This window comes from Equus asinus, chromosome 10 (assembly GCF_041296235.1).
Source record: "Equus asinus isolate D_3611 breed Donkey chromosome 10, EquAss-T2T_v2, whole genome shotgun sequence".
Lineage (NCBI taxonomy): Eukaryota > Metazoa > Chordata > Mammalia > Perissodactyla > Equidae > Equus > Equus asinus.
Genome location: NC_091799.1, coordinates 19500644 through 19524365, shown reverse-complemented (window position 1 = coordinate 19524365; position 23722 = coordinate 19500644). Strand labels below are relative to the sequence as shown.

At 44.6% G+C, this 23722-nt stretch overlaps 1 protein-coding gene and 1 pseudogene across 4 annotated transcripts in view; one reads left to right on the top strand and one right to left on the bottom strand.

The window, feature by feature from the left end:
* The window catches only part of PBX3 (PBX homeobox 3), a 202680-nt gene extending 188560 nt beyond the window's left edge, over positions 1-14120 (top strand). For 3 of the 4 annotated variants that reach the window (XM_044778755.2, XM_044778757.2, XM_070518745.1), the window contains exons 6-9: positions 7488-7653; positions 8866-8978; positions 9766-9855; positions 12589-14120. In XM_044778755.2, coding sequence (XP_044634690.1) covers positions 7488-7653; positions 8866-8978; positions 9766-9855; positions 12589-12681 — 462 coding nt within the window. In that variant the 3' untranslated portion in view covers positions 12682-14120. The remainder of the gene's footprint in view (positions 1-7487; positions 7654-8865; positions 8979-9765; positions 9856-12588) is intronic. The other variant, XM_044778756.2, reaches the window with a different exon arrangement.
* Positions 14121-16607: 2487 nt separating this feature from the next.
* LOC106830853 (dynein light chain roadblock-type 1 pseudogene) lies at positions 16608-23472 on the bottom strand (annotated as a pseudogene).
* Between the last annotated feature and the right edge of the window lie 250 nt (positions 23473-23722).

The following is a 23722-nucleotide window of genomic DNA, read 5'->3' as shown; positions in this document are numbered from 1 at the left end:
AAAGGGTGACCTGACCCAGTGACAACAGGAAGCAAACATAGCCTGTGGAGGGTTTTGTTGTTGCTCTTGTTCCTTGTTTGGAGAGCTGGCATTTATTGGGTGCCTAGTACATCCTGGGCACAGGCCTGTGCCTTTTAACGTCATCTCCTTTAATGTTCATGACACATCCCTGAGGAGTAGGCAGCGTTAGCCCATCTTGCAGACCAGGAAAGGAGAACCTTGGATGACGTGACTTGACTAAGGTGACACAGCTAGGAAAACATGGAGCTGGCATTCACAGGCAGGCCTGTCTGGCTCTCAAGCCCTTGCTCTGACTGCCCTCCGGGTTCTCAAGGGAATGTACACATGTGGTTATCTGCAGTGTGTCCAGCCTTTCCATTCTTATATAAACTTTACTGAATGTGCACCGTGTGGAATGAGATTTAGTTTATTAACACTGTTAACTTTAAAAATTGAACAGTATCTGGCTTCCATCCCTCATTTCAAATTGAGTCACATAATGGGGATGAAAACATATTGATTAGGGAGAAACTGTTTATTAGAGGTAAAATTGTTTACCATATAAATATGCTACATGTTCCATTATACACGACTTGGCATTTCAACATTTCATAATCTGTTGCATTTAATTAGGCACAGTCCATAAAGTATGCATCACAAGTAAACACGGGAAACACAATGGCAGATTTTTCTAAGATTTGTGCTTCATAAATTTTCAGTTTGCTAATTTCAATAATGATGTTTCAGTGTCAGCTGCTGCTTTTCTAAACAAATCCTGATCCTCTCCCCAATGTCTTTTATGCAAGGAAGCAAAACTAAGGATGAACTCTAAAGTTCTGCACTTCTGCCTCTTGAAAATTGTCTTTAAGTAGTCATTCTTCTCTTTTATTTAACGTTGTTATTAAAATGATAAATGTAGTGATAGAATTAGAAACGTAAGATACAATTAATGCTAATTAATTAATAAACTGATTTTCGGTGACTACAGACACATTATAGATGGTTTAGATTTTTAATTTGAACATGGAGTTTTTCTTAAGTGCAAAGCAATCTGGGAAATTTTAATGGCTTGTGATTTACAAAGTGTCTGATGTTAATTATTTCAAGAATTTTTGGACCTGCTAACCCTGTCCCCCAGATAGAGTACAGGAATGGGATTATTGATTCCTGTAGCTGTGTGGGCCAGCATAAGGCCTGGCGCTTACACTCTTCAAGATTGTTAAATGATTTCTAAGTGCTTTTTTAAAATGCAGATTGGTTATGTTTTTCATTGAAAAGTGCATTTTTTCTAATTTAAAAAATCCCCAATACCTGCTTATCTGAAATCAATTTGGATAATATTTGAAAACACACAGAATAACACAAAAATAGAAATTAGTTATAAACTCACTCTAAAAGATAATCACATATTGGTATGTATGTTCTAGTAATTTTTTCCCGTGCGTACGTGTGTGTGTGTGCACACATCTATGTATGTCTATGTCAGTGTTTTTATGAAAAAAATCCTCACACTGTATGCAAAGAAAAAAATGTCCTTTCCTCCTCTTTACAATATATCATGACTATTTCCCCAGGTCAATAAGTATTCTTTCTCCATATGATTTTTTTAATCAATCATCATATTCCATTATACAGATGTGCTATAAATTAATTTTCCTTTTTTTTTTTTTTGCTACTATAAGTAGGACTGTAGGGAATCTCTCTGCACATTTATCTCTAAATTTTTCCCGAAGAGAAGTTCTTAGTAATGCTGAGTCAAAGGGTATGTGCATATTTGCTGGCTTACTCTCCAGAAAGGTTATGCTAAATAGTAAGTAAACTGTATCTACCCTCTTAGGTTTGTTTCTTTAATCAGAATGTTTTTAATTTCCTGAAGCTGACAAATCTGTTCTTTGTCTAACTCCAAAAGGTCATTGTGACACATAGCAGTAGTTGCCTGAGTGAGCCCCTAGTTTTTAGAGCTAAAGGTCTTTACTAGGCACACCCCATCCAAGGAGTTCCGACACTGTACTCACACAGAGAAGTTAAGCTGTAACCAGAGTTAGCCTGCTCCCTTAAGGTGGCAGTCTGCGCTAGGTGACACATGCTCCACTAAGTAGCTGAAGATTTTCCAAAGGGTACTAGGGTGTGCATGGTTTTAAGGTTTTCACCCGCTAACTTTCCTTATGTATATACACTCCTTCCTCAAATCCATGTGCCTCAGAAAGTGCTGGGGTGGAAGCATCATGTGGGGTGTTTTTTTTCCTCCCCCCTCCCCCACATGCCCTTTTCCCACTTTATGAAAGGGATACTCCCATCCAATACCATGGCCCATTGCCCCAAAGTGTGAGACCTGCTCCGGTGCCCAGCCAGGGGTGGTGTGAAATATTGGTAATAACCAAACCTCCTTCAGTCAGCATTCTATAACCCCCCTGCCCCTCTGATTACGAAATGCATATGTGAGAAAACCTTTGATGGTCAAAGTATTTTCACTTATCAAAATAAGTGTTTGTATTACTTTGATCAAGTTTAGACTAAATGTAATGATAGCTTAACCCAGAAGGATATATTAAATATGCAGAGCCTTATAATTACAGGAAATAGAAAACAGTTTAAAATTTTCAATTTCCATATATCTCTTTTGTAGAGCATAAAAGTGTATTGCATTAGAATAATATGGGAGGGAAATGAAATGGAAATACACTTCCAAGAACAAAAAAGAATGCAAAATTTTCAACTGTTAAAGAAAAGCAAGTTTATGTATTTTTAAAAAGGATAGTGGGTATCAAACTGCTTTGCTACTTATATTTGGTTGGATACATTTTAAAGAACAGTGTTACGCTTTTATTTTAAAATGTCAACATTTATGACATACTGAAATAACATTGTTTACAACTATATAAACTTATCATGAAAAATTGTAGATGCCAACTTAAAAAATGTGCAAAGGATAAAAAATATGTGAGCAGGTACCTTATTTTCAAAATTTCTTTAGAGTATTCCAGCAAAAAGTGTGCAGAGAACTGACATGGGATATGCACCTGCTTGGAAAGGCTGCCTCACTTGGCCTCAGGTGGCCTCACCAGAACCCATTCCCCACTGTACTTCCTAGAAATCTCAGACTCGATCTCCGTCTCCCCTCCACTTGGTGAGCCCTTGGAGGGGAAGGTGTGGGACAATCTGTGGAGCTCCTCTTCGGGGTTTCCCTTGCCTCAAGCACTCTCCCCTTTTCTGCTCCTTAGCCAGAGCCTGCCAGTCCTTCAGATGCCTTTACTGCACTCGTCCCTGTACCCATGCCTTCCTCCTCTCTCACTGCTCCCTCATTCTCCCCAGTAGAAGCCTTCCTCACAGTACATCCTCCACTCAGATGTCACCTCTTACAGAAACCCTCCTTGATTCTTTCCTCTTTTCCTTTAGGATGGCTTCTCCTTCCTCCTTCACTAAAAGGGAAGTTTAGAGTTTAAGAAGGGAAAAGGGAGTTAAGTTAGAGAGTGGAATAAGTCTCAGGGATCTTGGAGAGGTCCAGGGAGAGAGAGGCAGCAGCTTATGTTTTTGGCCTTTTTGTGTTAACAGAGCTTCTGGATGTTTGTACCTCTGAACTACTTAGTGTCAATAAAAATACTATTGAATTGAAGCTGAGGTCCAATTGAAATTCTGCCTTACCTTGGAAGTCTCCTCTGATTTCCCAGACCTGCTGGGACCTCTCTTCCTCCAAATTCCTGCTGTACTTAGAATCTGTACTGTATAGCTTAGTGTCTGAGCGTCACCATCCTGCAAGTTTAACATTTTTAGATATTCATTTAGATGTGGTTACGCAGGTTAAACATAACGTATGATCACTGCTTCTTTCATTGCTTCCAATTAAACCTTGCTTGTTAGTTTAACCTCTAGGTAATCCCGTCAAACAATTGATGTCAAGGAAACACTGCCCACAGTAGCTTCGGATGAGTGGCCATTAATTTTAATTGCCTTGATATTAAAGATTAAGAAGTATTGGGACTAGCAGAATAGAAACGATCTGATGTCAAGCAAATCCACTTGCTAAAGCTTCCCCAGGCTGCTGGTGATATTAAAATTTTGCTGTGAGAATTAAATAAACCTTTATTAGTGATGACTGTTGTTTGATTGGTCCGGGGGTATGCATAAACACAGGATTCTTACATATCTAGAGATGAGACCTTCGATAGTACAGAGATTCCTCAATTATGAAACTGTTAATAAAGCTGTAATCTGATTTTCCAGGCAAAGTTTCATTAATGTATTATAGCTTCTCTGATTGTCAAGGTAATATTAACTACAAAGTACAGAATCCAACAGAGAATTGTTTAGAAGAAGAGAATTCTAAGATGGGCCTTTGTTGCTAAATTCAGCGTTGGAGAAATTTCATTAATTATGCTTAAGAAATGCCAAATTCCCCCTCACCCAGGAATATCTCCCTTTGCACTATAGATACATTCAATATTTAACTCTTTCGAAGGCCTGCCAGCCATATTCAGACAGGCTTGAGTGATATTATATATTGAAGGAGACTGTGAAGCAGCTCTCTAGCTCTGCCTCCTGAGCTGACGACGTGCTTTTGAAAAGTGAGCTAAGGTTTAAGAGAATTTGCTTTAAAAAGTAGCATAAGAGTGGATTCCTTGAGGGTCCTTTTTCAATCTTGATTGAAACTTTTGTTTTCAGAGTCATGTAATTCTGGTATGGGAATAGATCCTAATAGTCACGGAGGCTGACTTCTCCTGGTACAGAAATCCCCGCTAGTGCATCTGTTTCCATCCTCTTGGAGGCCTGGGCACCACATCAGCATCTTCTCTGGCTTCTCCCTCTCCCCTGACCTCCACAGCGAGTCAGTGATCAAATTCTGCCTATCCTTCCTCCACAGTATCTACTCTCTCCACTCCAGGGCTCTACCTGGCTCAGGCCCTCATTGCCTTCTCACCTGTGTCCTCTCCTAACTCTTCTGTCCACTGCCACGTCCTACACAATTATCATGTGCACCTGCCCCAAGCATATGGGGCTCAAAGAAGGGAAGGCAGAGAAGACCAGCAGCAGGGTCCCTCAGGTCCCTCAGGGCTATTTGGGAGCCTAATGTTGTGACAGTATAGATGTTGGAACTAGGACCAGTGAGTGGAAGTGAAAGGGAACCAGATATTCATTCCACATAGAGAACTGTATATCTATTAAAACTATCCAACAGTGGAATCAGGGACTTTGCAAGGTGCCACATCTCTGGAGGTAGAGATGCCATGAATACAAAGAGACAATAGAAAAGGAGGTGCACGTTTAGAGGACATGCGAGTTCCATTTTTGACCTCTTGAGTTGGTGGTTATGGCAGAACATTTGTATGGAAATGTCTTAAAAATTGAGAACTGAAATTCCTCCTGGAAGTTAGGGATAGAGATGGAAATCCAGAAGTCATCCACACAGAGATAATAATTGAAATCATTAATATGGATGAGATTGCTTAGAGAAAGAGAGAAGAGGGCCAAGAGCTGAGTCTTGGAGAAAGTACACTGATGTGTGCACACACACATACACACACTGGTGTGTCAGGGAAGGAGGAGAAGCAGGAGCATAATGTCACAGAAACCATGCAAAGAGCGAGCTTTAAGAAGGAGGGGTGGGGGACTGGCTCTCTGGCCGAGTGGTTAAGTTCATGCGCTCCGCTTCAGTGGCCCAGGGTTTCGCTGGTTCAGATCCTGGGCGCGGACATGGCACCACTCATCAGGCCATGCTGAGGCGGCGTCCCAGATAGCAGAGTCAGAAAGACCTACAACTAGAATATACAACTATGTGCTGGGGGCTTTGGGGAGAAGAAGGGAAAGAAGGGGGTAAAAATGGCAACAGATGTTACCTCAGGTGCCAATCTTTAAAAAAAAGAAGGAGGGGTGGTAATTATAAGTATCAAACACTGCTGAGAGGTCAAACAATTTGAGGAGAGAGAAAAGGCATTGGATTTGGGACAGGTGTGATGCCTGTGTAACCACCTCAATCAACCACCTCTAGCCCTTGAGATAAAGATTAAATGAGAAAATGTGTGCAAAAGGCTCTGCTTAATGCTCGATGCATAGGGGATAGTTAATGATGGTTATAACCACTACTGTTTGATATGAAGGAAGGAAGGGATGCGTCCTTCAGAGAGGAAAAAATGATGGTGGAACAGAAACATCTGGGAAATCCTCATCTGTAGTGTATTTACTTCCTGATGAGTTTTGGCTTGTTTCTGTCTGAGGAAGCTATGCTCGTGGTTGCTGCATGGGTCCTCAGTGAGTGTGCCTGCATATGTATGTGTGCACAGAGCGCTTCCCCAGGATGGGACAGCATGCGGGCAGCAGTAAGGCCAACATTGTCTTCCTCACATGACTCCCTTGCCAGGGCTCTTTGGCTTCTTCTGGAAGGATGACTGCCCCGTAGGTTGAAGAATGAGACTTCTATTTCCAAAGCAATTAAACACTTGGCAGAGACGGTCACAAGCATGCCCATTGGTGTAAACTGGGTTGGAGGGCTCATACTGCTCCTTATTTTTCCGCAGGCCCCTGAATAGCTGTTTGGGATGAAGCAGTGTTCCACCAGCCTGATAACACAGCAACATGCCACTTTGACAGATTAAGAAATTATTGGAAAGTATTTTTAAATTGTTAGTTTAACAAAGAGAGGTCAGAGCCTTTTATATAGCAAGTGGGTACCTTCTTATAAATTGCTGTGTGGGCTTTAGCTGCTTCTTTATATAGCTGAGCTACAGATGCCTGAACGCATAATGTAACTATGAGCAATGAGTCCTGGGCTGAAGTTTTGCTGTCAATGAAATCTGCCTGTTGCCAAGATCCTCTTCAGAAATCTCTTCCATTTGTGCTGGCTGACATCATAAGTAGTTCGCAAAAGAAAGAAGTGCACTCCACCTGATGAAATCGGAGCCGCTCCTCTATATTTGCATTTGACCTCATTGGAATTACTTGAATTTTCAAGTTGTGACCTTCTCACGTGTTAATTGGCAAAGCTTGAGCACCCATCTTGGCAGTCAGACAGTATCTTCTAAGGTAGAAGACAAAGGGGTTTTTCATCCATTATTAATTGATGTTACTCTTTTCAGCAGGCCAGACATGATTCTACTGTACAGCTGCCAAAATTGTTCTAGACCCAAAAAGGAATAAGCCATTGCTTCTCAAGTGTTTCTTTTTATTTACCTAACTTAACAACTATTCGTTTAGTTCTTCAGCTACTTTTGGGGCGACTGATCATTTATATACCAATTGAATATTTTTTAATGAACAGTGCTCCCAGCCGTTTTAGTATTACTGTAGCTAAGCAGTATTGTTCCAAGAGTTTTGAGAGTTTTGCCAAAAGAGAAAGTGAACCCCTAAACCCATTATACATTATGCACAGGAGGTGATTGCAGGCTTGGAATTGTGTCCCCCAAGGTCTCTCCTTGTGTCCAATTATTATTGGAAGTTTGGCTTTTTTTCCCCCTTTGACCTCTCTTCCCCTTCACTCATGTCCCTGCGATTTTTAGGTATCCAACTGGTTTGGCAACAAACGAATCAGGTACAAGAAAAATATCGGCAAGTTTCAGGAAGAAGCCAACCTCTACGCTGCAAAGACAGCTGTGACAGCCGCACACGCAGTCGCCGCAGCTGTGCAGAACAACCAGACCAATTCGCCCACCACGCCAAATTCCGGTGCGTACTGGGTGCTCACTGCCTACTCGGCCCAGGCAGCCTTATGCCACAAAGCCCTGTCCCACAGCCAGGAAGCAAGAGCCATACTGAGGACACAGTGGACTTGTATTAAAATACAGGCCTGTTCTCAGAATGGGTGAATGAGTGGGTGGCCAGACTTCATAAACCCACTGTTCATAGTGAGTGCTACTCGCTTCTGGTAGATTCTGGAACTTTCACACCTCATAGTGGTTTTTAATTCAGCACTTAGGCAAAGTGCTATCACTAATAATTATTCTAACTATATTGTTCCATGTATCATTTTAAGGTCAATAGTGATCTGTCAAAGAATGAAATAGCACAAGTGGGATATTTACCTGTTGCTGTGTGTAATGAAGCTAGAATGTTGGAGTTAAGTACCAGCCGTGCTGTCTGCCTAATGTAGCCACAGACAGCAGTCTGCTGTCCTTCTTCGCATTTCTTTAGCACCGGTGTTGGCTTGGTAGCATTAGGAGGTGGTTAGCTGTGAGGGGTATGGTACCTGATACATGGATGCAATATCTTGGCTCCTCATACAACACATTTTGGCCAAATTTTATGTGACATCTGTGCTGGAGTTAGAAGCATTTTAAAATTACAAGGAACTTGAGTGACAATGAAACATGTGCAACTAGTCCAAACAGATGGACTAGAGCAACAATTTGAGGGGCTTCTCTAAGGAAGTCTTTTAAATTATCTTTAAAAGTTCAGAAAGTGAGGGGCTTTTTGTTTATTTGAGTTTTTGCCCCCCACCCCTAGTTCTTTTTAATGGAACATGAAAACAGATGAAAGGAAAGTTAGGTAGAGTGTATGGCTAAGAGAGCTTCAGAAAAATGTTTCTTCTCTGTTTAGTTGTCCACTCTGACAGTTAATGATAGCAAAGAGTTCATTTAATGACCAAATCCTGGAGAGAAATGAAAACAAGGGGATGGTTCCAGGCCGGTTTTTCTGTTTATTTTGATGTTCTCTTTGTTTCTTATTTGGGCTTCCCCATTGATAGGATTTTCCTAGATGCAAAATGAACCACAAGACCTAGCTGTCTGGAGTTACCCTCCATCCTCTTAGATCTGGAAATGCTTTATGTTGTGCACAGCCTTTCCCTTCTGTACCTTTTCTCCTTTCCCTGCCTCTTGGTCTTTGAGGATTATGTGTTTAGCTCTCTGTTATTCAGCTACTTAACTCTTTCCTTTCCAGGTTCTTCTGGTTCTTTTAACCTCCCAAATTCTGGGGACATGTTCATGAACATGCAGAGTCTGAATGGGGATTCTTACCAAGGGTCCCAAGTCGGAGCCAATGTGCAATCACAGGTAGGAGAAATGCCCCAACTGGGGCCTTTCTAGCAGGGTAGGGTTTGGGCTCAAAACTCCTTCCTCTGACCCCATGGAAGTGGTCTGCACATCCATGCAGAACCTGTGCTGGGTGCTTCCAAACGTAACCCATCTGCCCCACCATTTAGTTTAAGGAGAAGTCAGGTGAACAGTGACTTTTGATGATTCAAACCTGATGAACTTTGTGAATGCATTCGGCTCTGGCTTGAGCTCATGGAGAGGGGTTGGGTGCCTCTTACTATCATAACAAAATAGAACAGAAAAATTTTGTGTGTCAGTGTGTGTATGGTTTAAAAACATAATACTCTGTTTCCTTTCTGTGTTTTTTTAAGCCAGTGTACAAAAACCTGAGTTCTTAAAGTATGTTCCAGGTTCAGCTCTTTTCTCATCCTCTTAATTGAGAACAACTACTTGTTTTTAGGCATATAGATGTGTGTGTGTGTGTGTGTATGAGAGAGAGATTGAGATCCAGTATACATACTTATAAGTAGTTTTCACCCCCAGCCACACACATTTGGTTGGTGTAGATGGACAGTTTGCATTACCATGAAGATGTTATTGTTTGGCTGGCATGAAAAACAAAGATGTGTGAGTTTAAATATGCAAAAAATTGTTGAAATTCTGCCGGTCATATTTGATTGATAAATTTGTCTTTCATTGAAGATGCTAAACCCTCGTGGCACACATAATTCAAATTGTTTCCTTTTGTAAGTGATGATGTTTTAATAGATTTGGGATGATGAATTTTGTTTCATCTCACTTCTAGGTGGATACCCTCCGTCATGTTATCAATCAGACGGGAGGCTACAGTGATGGCCTTGGAGGAAATTCACTGTACAGTCCACATAATTTAAATGTGAGTACTCTGGGGAACCAGATCGAAGAGCTGTAGGAACAGCGTCAGGTAAACAATGACTAATAAATAAATTAATGGCCATTTGACTTGGCTTCTCATCTTATTGTCAGGTGGGGAAGGCGGCATCTTTACTGCTCTTTTATTTTATGAACCTAAATTTGACATTACCTAGATGACCTTAGAAGTCCTCACAGATGCCTGCCCAGAGTGACTGGCGTTCTGTCATCAGTAGGGGCTTAAGCGTCAGCCTGTTAAGACGCCATCTCCTACTGGCTGTGCTGTGTTCCAGGGAAATAGTGAAAAACAGGTCATTTATCTTAGACTCAAGCAGCAGGAAAAATTCCCAAACACAGCTCAGGTGAAGGTGACAGCCTGGGAGGGCCCCAGACAGATCAACAAACCAAGCAAAACAAAGAATTCTGTCCTTAAGAGCAGCTTGCTGTGTTGTCAGTGTGGGTGCGAGATATGTTCGGCATTTTTATGCCCTCTCCATTTTTAATTATGGAGAAAATGACTTTAACTTTTGTAACCAATTCACCAAAACTTTACTTTTCCCCCCACCCTGACATGGATGGAAAATGGCAAAACACACAGTTCCTGAAAGGACTGGGGGAGAATTGGGTCACCAGGGTGGAGTTGGGAAGAGTGGTGGACAGAATCTGGGGTCCAGACTTCAGGAGGAAATGAGCCGCCTGACACATGGCAGTTGGGTCTGGAAGAAAATGGACAAAATTCTCCATTTTTAGGGCCTTGGCTTGCTATGAGAGTAAATATTAATGATTTAAAAAGTGATTGAGGATGTTCAATTGTGAAAGGAAAAAAGGACCATTAAATACTCAAATCTTTTACATTTGAAATGTCAAATCTTTCTTTTTGGGTTTATAAATAACTCATAATAACCCACAACAAACCATATAAAAAGGCTTTTAGTTGCATTTCTCCTTTTTCATTTAAGTGTTTTGAAATGCTTCAGAGAATGTGCGCTATCCTTATCAACATGATAAAATATGAAACTGTGATTGCCTGCAGCACTTTACAGACATGAATTCCATCTTCACTGATGAGGCTTGATAAGGCGCTGTTGTATAATACAGTGCATAATCTCAAACCACCAGAGGAAGGATTAATTTATTTTGAAAAAAAGAATGCTTGCTGACAACCTCTCCTCCAGCTGCCACGCTGGGTAAAAATATTATACATTTGTTGTTTATAAATTTGGATAAAAGAGGAATGATGTTTACTTCAGATGGAATATCTTTAGACTTGTTATCTGCATAAGAGTTTTCTTTTGCTAAGTAGATTTTCCTACCTGAGGGGTGAAAACGGCTTTCCTTTTAGATAGAGAAGAGGATTTCTTGGAATCCACACAAACACACACGAGCATGTCACCATCCAAACCCACACAGCCGAGCCTTTGAAAATGGACCACCACAGCTTTCTCCCCCTCACCTGAGTTTGCTAGGCCTCAAGGCTGGAAAATCCTTTTCCCTTTGGCTCTGGTCTCTCTCTGGGGTTGTTTGGTTCCCCCCCCTCCCTGTGATCCTGGTGGGCAGAAAGGCGCTCTCTGTGCAGAACCATGCTGTCCGTCAGAGACAGGGAGTTCTCTAAGAACAGTGACCTGGGAGAAGGAAAAATGCCCAGTGCTCGGCTCGTCTGACAGCCATCTCCAGGCCGGGCGGGGGACCCACATAGCTCTAAGCAGCCTAGTGCCACAGGCCTGAAAGAAGACATTTTGGATGGACTCAAAGAAGTTGCAGATGATGGGAGTGAGGCAGGGGAACCTTATGACCCGTACTGACACTGGTGTGGGAGGTCAGGGTCTGGGGGCAGCACAGCACAAGGCCAGTCTGTGCCGCAGGCACTGGGTGTCAGCCAGCTCACCTCGCCTTCTCTCCAGAAAGGCCCGCCCCGTCACTTCCACTCAGTGTTCCCCAACTCACAAGCCCAGCACCTCCCTCTTCCTGACTGACATAAAAATATGCAGCGACAAGCTGTCTGCCATAGCAGAAATCTGATCAGACATTGATTTCAGCAATTGCCTCTATAGGCCAGGACATAAGGCAAATTTGTTTCTGAGTACTGTTATTGCTGATGCAGGTCTGAGGCAGGAAGGGCCAGCAGCGTGCGGAACGCGGAGGCAGCATCCCCACTAGGAGCTCCAGTTACAGATAATTGGAATACAGATTTGAATAGTGTGTGCTCCTCCACAGGTCATGCATTTTCATTCTGGGCGATCCTATTTGGAGGGAAATTCTGGCCTTCATTTTCCAAGGGTTATAGTGGCTGGCTGTCAGGCATGTATGGAAAAAGGGCAGGCAACTTCTCTGTGGAAACGAGGATTAAGCTAGGCTGAAGTCTGTACTCCATGGAGCCCAAGGTCTTGCAGAGGCATTACATTGAGCTCCTCCACTGCTCCCTACTTAAAAGATTTCTTTTTTGAGTCACTTTCTTTTTACCGGCAAATCCAAGGCCGAGCTTGGTGCCAGCTTGAGACTAGCTGAAGCCCTCCTTCAGCGTGCTGATTTATTGCCAAGTCTTTACTTGGTGGGATGGATTTGTTTTACATGCATTTAATCCCGCTTTAACACATGCTTCAAACTCCTGCCAAAGTGGGCTTAGAAAATACATTTTGCTAATGCATCTTTGCTCTCATGTTGTCATCTGGGTGTTTTAAATTGGGGAGCAGAATTAAGATGCAGACGTGCACCCGTTGAACTCTGTTTCTCCTTTCAGGCTAATGGAGGCTGGCAGGACGCGACAACTCCATCTTCTGTGACTTCTCCTACAGAAGGCCCAGGAAGTGTGCACTCTGATACCTCTAACTAATCTCTGGCGACGCTTTTCCCCGAGCTGACATGCCTTGAGAAGTGCATTCAGAGCAATAGGAGGAAAGGAAAGCGTTTTCGTAGCCCACCATCTACAGCTTTACTGTAAAACCTTATCTTCTTAGAGAACTTGGAAAATCTGTTTTTTAAGGAATCATAATCATTTGTATTTATATAAAAACACACAATGTTAAAAAAGCACTTTATCCAATTAGGCCAAGATTTAACATTGTTGACAGTCCTGTAGCTATTTTATCATAATTTATTATCAATATTTTACATTAATGGTTTCACAGTTGCCAATTACTTGGCCTTAAGGGTAAAAAAAGTACAATGTATGCTAAACCTCAATCGTTAAAGCAGATGCAAAGATTCACCTCACCTAAATTGAACTTCTCGCATATTTCCATCGCAGACTGATTGTCTGTCTTTCATATCGCTAATGGAGTTGGAGTAAAGGAGCTGTTTGGCGATCTCTGTTAATGATGGTTGTGTTTAAGAATCTTCCTCGTCACATTTGTGTTGCGATCTCTTATGTTATAATTAGATCAGAGACTGGTAGCATCTTTTCTCTCTCTGAAAGCACCAGTGCCCAGCGTCTGCTTGGTAATTAAATTACGGATCCAGATCGTTCCGAGAGATGAAGATACTCGCTGCTGATAGAGGTGAACAGGCGATCCGCCGGGTTTTACGGTGTGCGCTGGGTGCTGCACAGACTTGTCAAGGTTTGCTACGTCCTCTGGGCATCGACGAAGGCCCTGCTCTCTGGAGTGTTGTATATAGTGTAGCAAAAGAGTATTTATACATCTCACCAATCAAAACACAGCTTTATTACCTCATGCGAACTCATCCAAACCAATAGACTTTCAACATGTTCTGTAGCTTAGAGTGCTCACCTACTACCTCTGAACAATACTCACGCTGTAGTTTGTCTCTTTCTTATCTTTTTGCATCTTGTAATTAACTCTTTGTTTCCCTTCATAAAATGTAATGTACATTGTAATCTTTTAAAAGAAAAATCAGGGTTGCATTTGCAACTTTTAAAAAAACCGAGAGTGGAAACATTGGGTCTTAAATTCACACAGGATCAGTAAAACTGTTGTAAATACTGAGAAACATTTTGAATGTTCTTCATCTTGTTACTAATCCATGCAAAAAAAAAAAAAAAGCAGCGACTAATTGTGATGCATTCAGATTTCAGTATTCAGTACTGTATATTTCACCCTGTGTAATGGGGCCCCCCTCTCCTTTCTCTTTTTGTATTGTATGCGATTCTGAAACTGATTGAGTCATGAAAATAATTTGTGGCGGTGATTCTAACGTATTAAAAACGTTTCGTGTTCCTTTCTAACTGGATTACACCCTGGATTGAAAAGGTCTTCCTCGTGGTAGTTATATGTAGTTTCAAACATGAATAAACTTTTTGCTTTCATGATTAAATGTTGATGTAATTTCTTGCTCCGCCACTTGAACCAGCCCGTGCAGGCAAAAGGAGAAAGCCCGCCCAGAAGCAGGCCCTGCAGGTAAACGTGTGGCCTGTCGGAGAGGGATTTTGGGATGATGGTGAAGCTACGGCTGAAGGAACAGCCTCTCCTGATTGCCCGCTCTTTCCATGCAGGCTCCTGCCAGCTGCTGGACCACACTTACATGTCTGCACTTGATTCTTACCCTCTAAGGACACCACAAGGAAAATATTATCCCCATTTTCATAGAGTAGGAAACTGATGCTCATAAAAATTAAGCAAATGCCACAAGGTCGTGGTCCTAGGACAGCAGGGGCCCACACCTTGAACCCAGGTCTCTGCCCTTGGAGCTCACACTCTCCTGACCTAATGGAAAGATGTTTTTTGTAAGTTTTAAAAAATAACCAGTCTTGCCACATTCACTTCTTCACTTTCATAACTTCTGTGAGACACCAGTTAAGAACAAGGAAAAGTTTGTCTGAAAAGAGGGAGCCTCAGATGCCATTTAAAAAAACCCCACAACTTCTCTTAGTATATCTTCTAAAACTCTGAACTTACAAAATGTTAAGACCAACTGACCATTCTTTAACTAGATTAAACCTTGTTTTTGTTTTATTCAAAATGTTAGAAATTCCGCATATTTACATACGCATCTGTCGCTAATACCTAACTCTTTATAATAAAAGAAGTCAAGAGCACATAATTGGCCTGTTTGCTATATCTCGAGGAAGTTGACTCACAGGAAATCAGATTAATGTTAATCAGTTGCAGCGAATTGTCTATGATAAATACAACTGGTTTACTATTCCAGTTGGTAGAGGCAGGCTAAGCAGGTCTAGGGCCACCGCCCCATTAATCTTGAGGTAGTTACACTGTGAGAGTGAACTGTATAAAACAGATCGCCCTCCAAAGCTGTCCGGCCTCACTCGGGCTCTCAGCCTGCCTGGAGGAACCTCTCCCGTGGCTAAGGAGTTATTTGCATGATTCCATTAGCTTATGGGTCAGCCTTTCTTATCTTTGTACATAAAACAATTTCTCTGCTATGTGGTTTTGCAAAAACATCCTGTGGAAACCTGACACACATGCACACACAAATACATCTTCAATGTCCAGAAACACACACTTCCTAGGAACCATCTCAGGTTTTATCTCAGGCCCGTCTGTCGAGGGGAGCATATACTAGCGTTGGTCAGAGAGTCACACGTTGACTAGAAACCTTTCAGGGAAGTAGGTGAGTCTAAGGCTTTATTCTGGGGAAGCCTGAGAAAAAGCCATTCTTGTCCTGTCTGCTAGTTGAGGAAGCACTGGCACGTTTTCTCTTTGCTCTTTGGTACCTCCCTGGGAGGGTGGAAACATCCTCACTTCACGGATAAAACGGGCACGGCACGGGCCCCAAGGTTCTGATGTCTCCCTCCAAATTGGGTGAAATGTGTTGATTTGATAGGTTTTTATCAGGTACCTTTTCTGGGTCAAGCGATGGGTTACGGGCTAGATCCAGAGATGAATGAGGTCAGGCCCCAGCCCTTGAGTGGCCCAGATCCCCAGCCTTGTGCTTGTTCAGAAAGCAAATGCCTAGTGAGTGTGTTGGAAAGACTGGTAGGTTTCTGAACCCCAAGACTGGAGAAGTGAGGGTCCCACAACCTGTTCACAAGGTCAAAGAAATAACAGAAAACCACCTGAAACACCCAATCACAGGCTAAGGGGCTGTCCACGCACACAGTTAGATGCACAAGGGCACACGTGCTTACGTGAGAATACACGTCTGTTCACAAGTGTCTGGAGCCCGAGTGCCTGAGCAGCTGCTCATGTTGGACAGGCGTCGGTCTTCCACTTGGAGATACACAAGTGGTGTGGGAACCTCTAAGTGTAGCAGACCAGGTGGCCTTGCAAACTAGGTTGGAACTTCCTTATAGCCCCCAACCGAGCATCAGCCTTGTGCCATTCCCTGGCCACAAGTGGGTATGGGAGGAACGGTGTTCCAGAGCAGCATGTCTGGAGGATGTGGTAAGTCTCCCAGATGCGGTGGCGTTTCAGGTGTAAAATGTGTGTGGGTGCCATGAGACAGGGCCTTCACTGGGCTGACCACTACAGTTTATTGAACATCTCCTGTAGACCAGCCTTTGGCCAGGTATTTTCTGTACATTATCTTTTTTTTTTTTTAAGCATTTCAGTTATTTTTAATTAAAGAAAAACATCTCTTTCCAAGGGTGACAAAGTGAAGTGAAGATCAGAAGGAAGCAGGATGTGGGTTTCTTACAAGCTCTTGCTCCAAAACCGGGACATGAGAAAAGAGGGCTCTCCTGGGAGCTCAGAGGCGACTGGCCAGCAGGGGGATGACCTTGGTGGGGTGGCCGAAGCTGCAGCCCACCCTTGGTCACTGGATGGGTCTGAGTGGGCTCTAAGGTGATTTCCACCAGCCAGTCGGTTGGCATAATTAACGTCATTATTCTTGGGGGGCATTAAATTAAGTAATGACACTGGGAGCCCAGAGGGTCGCTGATTCAGTTGGATTCTGAATCACGATCAGGAAATAGTCTTTATCTGGTGCAACCATAATTTCATTTTTCTTGGAGCGAATTCAAAGGAAGGTGAGGTCATTCTGGGGGTCACTTGTGTGCACGGTGCTCCGGGCCTTCAAGTTGCATGTGAGCTTGGCGTACTGTGCGGTGGTGGGGTCGTCCATGGTGCTCTTGATGGGAATGCCTTCTGTGTTCGCCGCCATGATTCCCTGCACTCCTTTTTGGCTCTGAAGTCGCTCCAGTGTCTCCTCCACCTCCTGCCATCTCGGACCAAACGGGTAGCTCTATACATTGTCTTATTTGATGACCCTGGACCCCGATGTGATGGGTGCTATTATCCTATTTTTAGATGGGGAATCTGAGGCTTAAAGAGGTGACTCCACCTGCCCAAGCTCTCCCACAGAGATGGAGTTTGCCCTGTGAAGGCCCCTTATGACACCTTCCAGCAGCCACTTGTAGTGCGATGGAGAAAGAGGCTCCTGTGAACTTGGGCCACCTGGCCTCCATTGTGAGGCCCCTTCTGGGTCTGGGTGACCAGGGAGTCATCCCCCACCCCCTCCCCATAGAGCTGGTAGCTCTCCCACCTTTGCCTCCATTGCGTGGGCCACCGGAGTATGTGTGTCCTATGGTGTGTATGGGATGTGCATCACAGACTGTGTGTGGTCCTCTCTCTATCTATGCATCGCAAGGCTGGGGACAAGGGACAGGAAGAGCCCATGTACTCGGGACAGGGCTGGGCCTGGCGTCATACCTAATGGAGGCAAACAGAACTAGGAACGTAGCTGTCACAATGCATGGGAAGTGCTGTACACAGGGCCTGGGGCACTTCCCTACACATACGTTATTATGGCAGAGTTCTGCCTATGTCCCCGTGGGTGAATTTCCAAGTCCCAGGCTCTGTCCAGCTTAGCTCTGGCCCCTGGCCCCTTAGCCCACTGCCCACACAGCCCACTCTGGGGGTAAGCCCCCTGGTGTGGATTTGAATCCTGGCTCTGCCTCCTACCAGCTGTGTGACCTTGGGAGAGGGCCTTAACCTCCCTGAGCCTCAATTTCCTCATTCTGTCTTCTTGGAGCATCCATCCGTCCTGTGTCTCCCTGGTGAATGCTTGTCCTTTAAGGCTGAGCCCAGACCATTGTGTCTTCTGAGGGATCCGGGCCCTCCCTTCTCCTCGTGCAGCACTTTCTATCCCCTGCTGGACATCCAAGCAGAGACCCAGAGGAGGAGGGTTAGGAAGGCGAGGAGTAAGCTGGGCATGGGCTCAGGGAAGGGTGGACCACGCAAGGGGAAGAGCATGTGCAAAGACCAGGGGGCCTGGCAGCAGAAATGTCAGAGATGCCATTGTGAATGCCTGCGCTCTGCCTCCCCAGGTGCCCTCTCCACACCCTCACAGCAGCCTGGTGAGGAAGGTTCTATTCACCCCCCTGCTTTGAAGCCACTTGGCCAAATACACAAAGCCAGAGCCAGAATACGGTCTGGGTGTGTCCGAGGCCTGAGCCCACATTTTTAACCCTTTGTGCCTGCCTGTCTTGTCAAAGTGTCTCCTGTCACACTGAGCTGGCTCACTGTCGGTGACCCTGAGGTGGGAACGGAGCAGAGAAGGGGATGGATGGCAGCACCCCCCATCTGAGCCATTGGCTCCTCTTCCCGGCAGCCTGGGACCCCAGGCACACCCTCGGGAAGGCTACTTTGTCACAGGCACTCCGGTCTCTGTTGGGCCTGGGGACCCAGCCCTGACTCCATCCCCTAGCCTGATGACTTAGCTGTCACGCACTCAGCCCTGTGCACGGAGCCTGCTTCCAGCTGGGCCCTGTGGGGAGTCGCACCTCACAGCCAAGAGAGTCCCAGCCCCAGGGGTTCGGTGTGGCCCCATGGCTAGAAGAGCCCCTCAGCTTAGCACTCACAAATGTGGGCTCCTGAGAGAGGCTGCCTGGGTTGAATCCGGCTCTACCTCATACCGGCTGTGTGCCCTTGGGCAAGTCATGTACCCTCTCTGTGCCTCAGTTTCCTCAGCTGTCAAGCACCTGCCTCCCAGCCTTGTAGGGAGGATCAAGCAAGCTGGTACAGGTAAAGTGCCCTGCATGCAGGAGAGGCCCAGGCTGGCTCCGCTGATCACCAATTAGTCCCGCTGGCCCTGTGATTTGCATTCGAATTCCAGCTTGTGTTGATGCCACGCCCCCTGTGCAAGTCCCACTTCCCTCACTGTTGATAAAACCCAGATCTGCTGATGCCAGGTTGATGCATCTCCTTCAAAGCAGCGTGATGTGCTGTGAGAGCTGGGGCACTGCAGTCAGGTCAAGTTCTGCCATTTATCAGCTGTATGTGAACTTGGGCATGTCACCTCCTGTCTGCAGCCTCAGCTTCCTCATCTGTAAAATGGGAACTTGGTTCCTACCTACCTCACAGGGGTGTCATAAAGATTAAGTGAGCTGATGCACACATGGTGCCCGGCCTGGAGCGGGGTGGGTTCTCTTTTTATTATCATTGTTACTCGGTGCCCCAGATCAGAAGGGGGTGCCCTGTGGCCAGCCCCTCTGGCTGGAATGATTACTTCCGGTCCACAGAGGGGTGGCAGGGGTGGCAGGTGCTGAGTGAGGGTCCTAGGCTGGCCCCGCCTCTTCACTCCGCCTGCTCCAGCCTGCTCTCCTCCAGCCCTTCAGACCAGACTGAGGCCTTGGCCTCACCTCTCACCACCATCTCAGGAGATAATAAAAGGCTGATTCTTTTTTCCTGGTAAAATTTCAGCAGAAAGTGTACGCATCATTAAATATGGAAATCCAGAATTTTATTAGCAATCTGCTAGATCTGAACTGACGCCAATTAAACAAAAAAGATATCATTTATAAAAAGGCAGAGTTCAACTTGTATTAAATATGAAATGCAATTTTCTCTTGGTTTTGATTTATTACTGGTGGTCCATTGTTCAAAGAAGCATGTTATATTTCAATAGAGAAATATTGTTTATTCATTAATATTTTAAAACAGGCTTATTGCTGTGCATGGCTTTCACCGAATGAAACTTATGATTTAAAACATGAATTAATAAACACATTTGAAAGTGTTAGACGAGATCACAACCTCTCATTTTTCATTTTCCTGGGAGCATATTAAATTTTTATAATTCTGCATCTACAGTTTTTTCTTTTAAATAAAGATGCAGATTCCGAATTACTCTGCTAATTTCAGGTAACCGGGAGCGAAAAGCAATATCGTGGAGACCCGTGTCAGGATCACAGAATCCCCAAGAAGACGCTCAGGTTTATTTTCGTAATATTCATAAATCAAAATAAATGAGCTTTGTGCGGGTGGCAGCATTCAAGTGAGTGAGGACGCTGGCTGCAGCGGCCCCATGCATTGGGACTGTCTGTGTGCGCCGGTGGGTTTAACGTGTCAGTGTTCATGGGCACACGCATGTGGGCTTATAAGCGTGTGTCCACCGAGACACACACATCAGCCTAGATGCCTGAGTGCACGCAGTCTGAATGCATCTCAGTTGTTTGGTTCAACGTTCAACCATTATTTATTGAGCACCTGCTATTTAGCAGGCACTGTGCTGGTTAGTGAGAATGGGCCGCTTACAGGGTGCTCTCCCTACCCTTTTCCTCCCAGCACCTGCCTGAGCCACCTCTCCACCCGGAGCTGGGGCTGCTCCCCCAACACCAAAAATGATGCCTCCTGTATGGTGAGCTCTTGGAAATACTTGCTGATGTGCCGATAGACCAGAAGGAGCTCAGGGAAGGGAGAGATCATTTACGGGCTGGAGGTAGGAAAGGGCTTCTGCAAAGATGAGTTGAATCAGACCAGGAGAAAGGCACAGCCTGGATGGGGGACCATGAGGGAAGCGGAGGTCCAGGTACTGCAGAAGGGAGGGGCGCATCCTGAGGAGGGGGAGTGACTCCCCACAGTGGAGCCCCCAGCCCACTCCCTGCCCAGGTCCTGCTGAGTCCAGCTCACTGCAGCCTCCCAAACACCTACGGGATGTGCACTGTCGCTGCCTGGTTGTATAGAGGAGGAGGCAGAGGTCAAGAGGAAAGAGAGCAGCCTTTGGGTCTAGGTCTGAGGTCTCTAACCTCCTTGAGAGAGGAAGTAAAGTCTGCAAAACAGAGCAGTGGAGTTGTGTTGCTCCAAGGTGTGGGGTCGAGGGAGGCAAGGATTTGGGGGAGCCTGGGGGAGCCTCTTACAGAAGGAAGAACCCTTGGTGGTGGAGAATCAGCTGCTCCCCCTGAGCACTGGCTCAGGAGGGACATCGGAGATGAACTCACCTGGCCTAGCCGGGGAAGTGGAGGCACAGGAAGGTCACAAGGCCCCCTGGGAACATTGCTGCTCCGCAGCCTCTGGTACACACCTGCAAGAGTTCCTCCAGAGGGGAATTGCAGGCAAGGAGTATAGGCTCCTCTTAAACTTTACTGGGACAGGCCAGAGGGTTTGTTTTCCAAAGTGGTTGTACCAATTTATACTCCCACATATCTGTCAACATTTGGGATTAAAAATTTTTTTCCCAACCTGGTAGTTAGATGATGATATGCAATTTGATTTTAATTTGAATTTCCATGATTACTAATGAGGTTGAGCATCTTTTCACATGTTTATTGGTTATCTGAGTTTTGTCTTCTATGAAGCATCTGTTGAAACTGTTTATTTTCGTATGTGGTTGGTCTTTTCCCTATTGATTTGAAGGGTGTTTTAATCAACAGGAGTGCAATACTTAATTTTAATTAATACTCAAGCAAATTTTTTTCCTTTTTGGTTACTGCTTTTTGGGTATGGTGTGAGGTAGGGGTCCAATTGTGCCCACACCATTCATTGGAAAGCTCATCCTTTCTCCAGTGATCTACAGTGTCATCTCTGTCACACGTGTCCACGTGTGTGTGTGGTTCTGTTTCTGGGCTCGTGTGGCTATTGAACTATATGTCTGTCTCTGTGCTAAGACCACGCTGGCTTAACCACTGGAGCTTTAGAATTGGTCTTGATATCTGATAAAGCAAGTTCTCTTGCCTCGTTCTTCTTCAGGAATATTTTGGCCAATCTTGGCCCTTTATATTTCTGTATAAATTTCAGAGTCAGCTTGTCAAGTGCCATAAAAGGTATTCTGTTGGGATTTTGATTTGGATCACACTAGAATTGATATCTTTAAAATATTGAGTCTTTTAATCCATGAACCAGGTTTCTGTCTTCATTTATTTAGATCTTCTTTAATGTCTTTCAATAAAGTTTTATAATTTTCTTCACCAAAATGCTCAGGCTCCTGGAGGCCTGCCCGGTAGGGTAGTGGTTAAGTTCGTGTGTTCTGCTTTGGCGGGCAGGATTTGCAGGTTCGGATCCTGGGCACCGACCTAGCATCATTTGTCAAGCCACACTGTGGTGGCATCCCATATAAAATAGAGGAAGATTGGCACAGATGTTAGCTCAGGGACCATCTTCCTCAAGCACAAAGAGGAAGATTGGCAACAGATGTTAGCTCAGGGCCAATCCTTTTTTTTTTTTTTGAAGATTGGCCCTGAGCTAACATCTGTTGCCAATCTTTTGTTTTAGTTTTTCTTCTCTCCAAAGGCCCCTCATTGCATAGTTGTATACTCTAGTTGTGGGTCCTCCTAGTTCTGCTATGTGGGACGCCACCTCAGCATGGCTTGATGAGCGGTACTATGTCCACGCCCAGGATCTGAACTGGTGAAACCCTGGGCTGCTGAAGCTTGTGAATTTAACCACTTGGCCTTGGGGCTGGCCTCAGGGCCAATCTTCCTCACACACACAAAACATGTTCAGGCTCCCACTCCCTCATGCCAGATCTCTCCATATTGAAACTCCAAATTTCTCTTTGTCTACACTTTCTCCATCTGAGCCATGCCCAGAGGTCTGGCCTTTCCCGACAGAGTCCCATGCAGGTGAGGTGCCACCCTCTGAGAAGCGAGGTCCTCTCTCCAGGACTGTGAAGTCAGGCAGCCCTCTCTTTTCTCCCCTCCTCCCTTTCTTCTCTCCTTCCCTCTTTCTTCCTCCTGGCTTTTAAAAAAACTTAATGACTTTAATTTGTTCAGAGAAGTTTTTATAGCAAAATTGAGTGAAAAGTACTGAGAGTTCCCACACACCCCCTCGCCCCAACACACACACAACCTCCTCCACCACGGTGGTACTTTGGTTGCAATCGATGAACCTACGTTGATGCATCATTATCCCCTAAAGTGCATAGGTTACATTAGGGTTCACTCTTGGTGTTGGACATTCTGTGGGTTTGGACAAATGCGTAATGATGTGTGTCTACCACAGAATATTTCACTGCCCTAAAAATCCTCTGTGCTCTGCATATTTGACCCTCTCTCCTCCCTAACCCCTGGCATTGACAGATTCTTTCATTGTCTCCATAGTTCTGCCTTTTCTAGAATGTCATATAGTTGGAATCACACAGTATGTAGCCTTTTCAGATTGGCTTCTTTCCCTTAGTAACGTGCATTAAGATTCCTCCACATCTCCTCATGGCTTGAGACCTCATTTCTTTTCAGCGCTGAAATGACCTCCCACAGTCTGGATGCACCACAGCTTGTTTATCCTTCACCTATGGAAGGACATCTTGGTTGATTCCAAGCTTTGGCAGTTATGACTAAAGCTGCTGTAAACATCTGTGTGCAGGTTTTTGTGTGGACATGAGTTTTCACCTCCTTTGGGTAGAGGAATGAGATTGCTGCGTCATTCGGTAGGAAGGTGTTTAGTTTTATAAGAAACTGCCAAACTCTCTTCCAAAAGCAGCCGTACCACTTTGCGTTCCCACCTGCGACGGACGAGGGCTCTTGCTCCGCATCCTCGTCCGCACTCAGCACCATCAGTGTTCTGGATTTTGGCCATTCTAATGGGTGTGTAGTGGTGTCTCATTATTGTTTTAATTTGCAATTCCCTAATGACAAATGACGTTGAACAACTTTTCACATGCTTATTTGTCATCTGTATGTCTTCTTTGGGGGGGATGTCTGTTCAGGTATTTTGCCCATTTTTTAATCAGGTTGTTTGTTTTCTTATTGTTGGATTATAAGGATTCTTTGTATATTTTGAATAATAGTCCTTCATCAGCATATC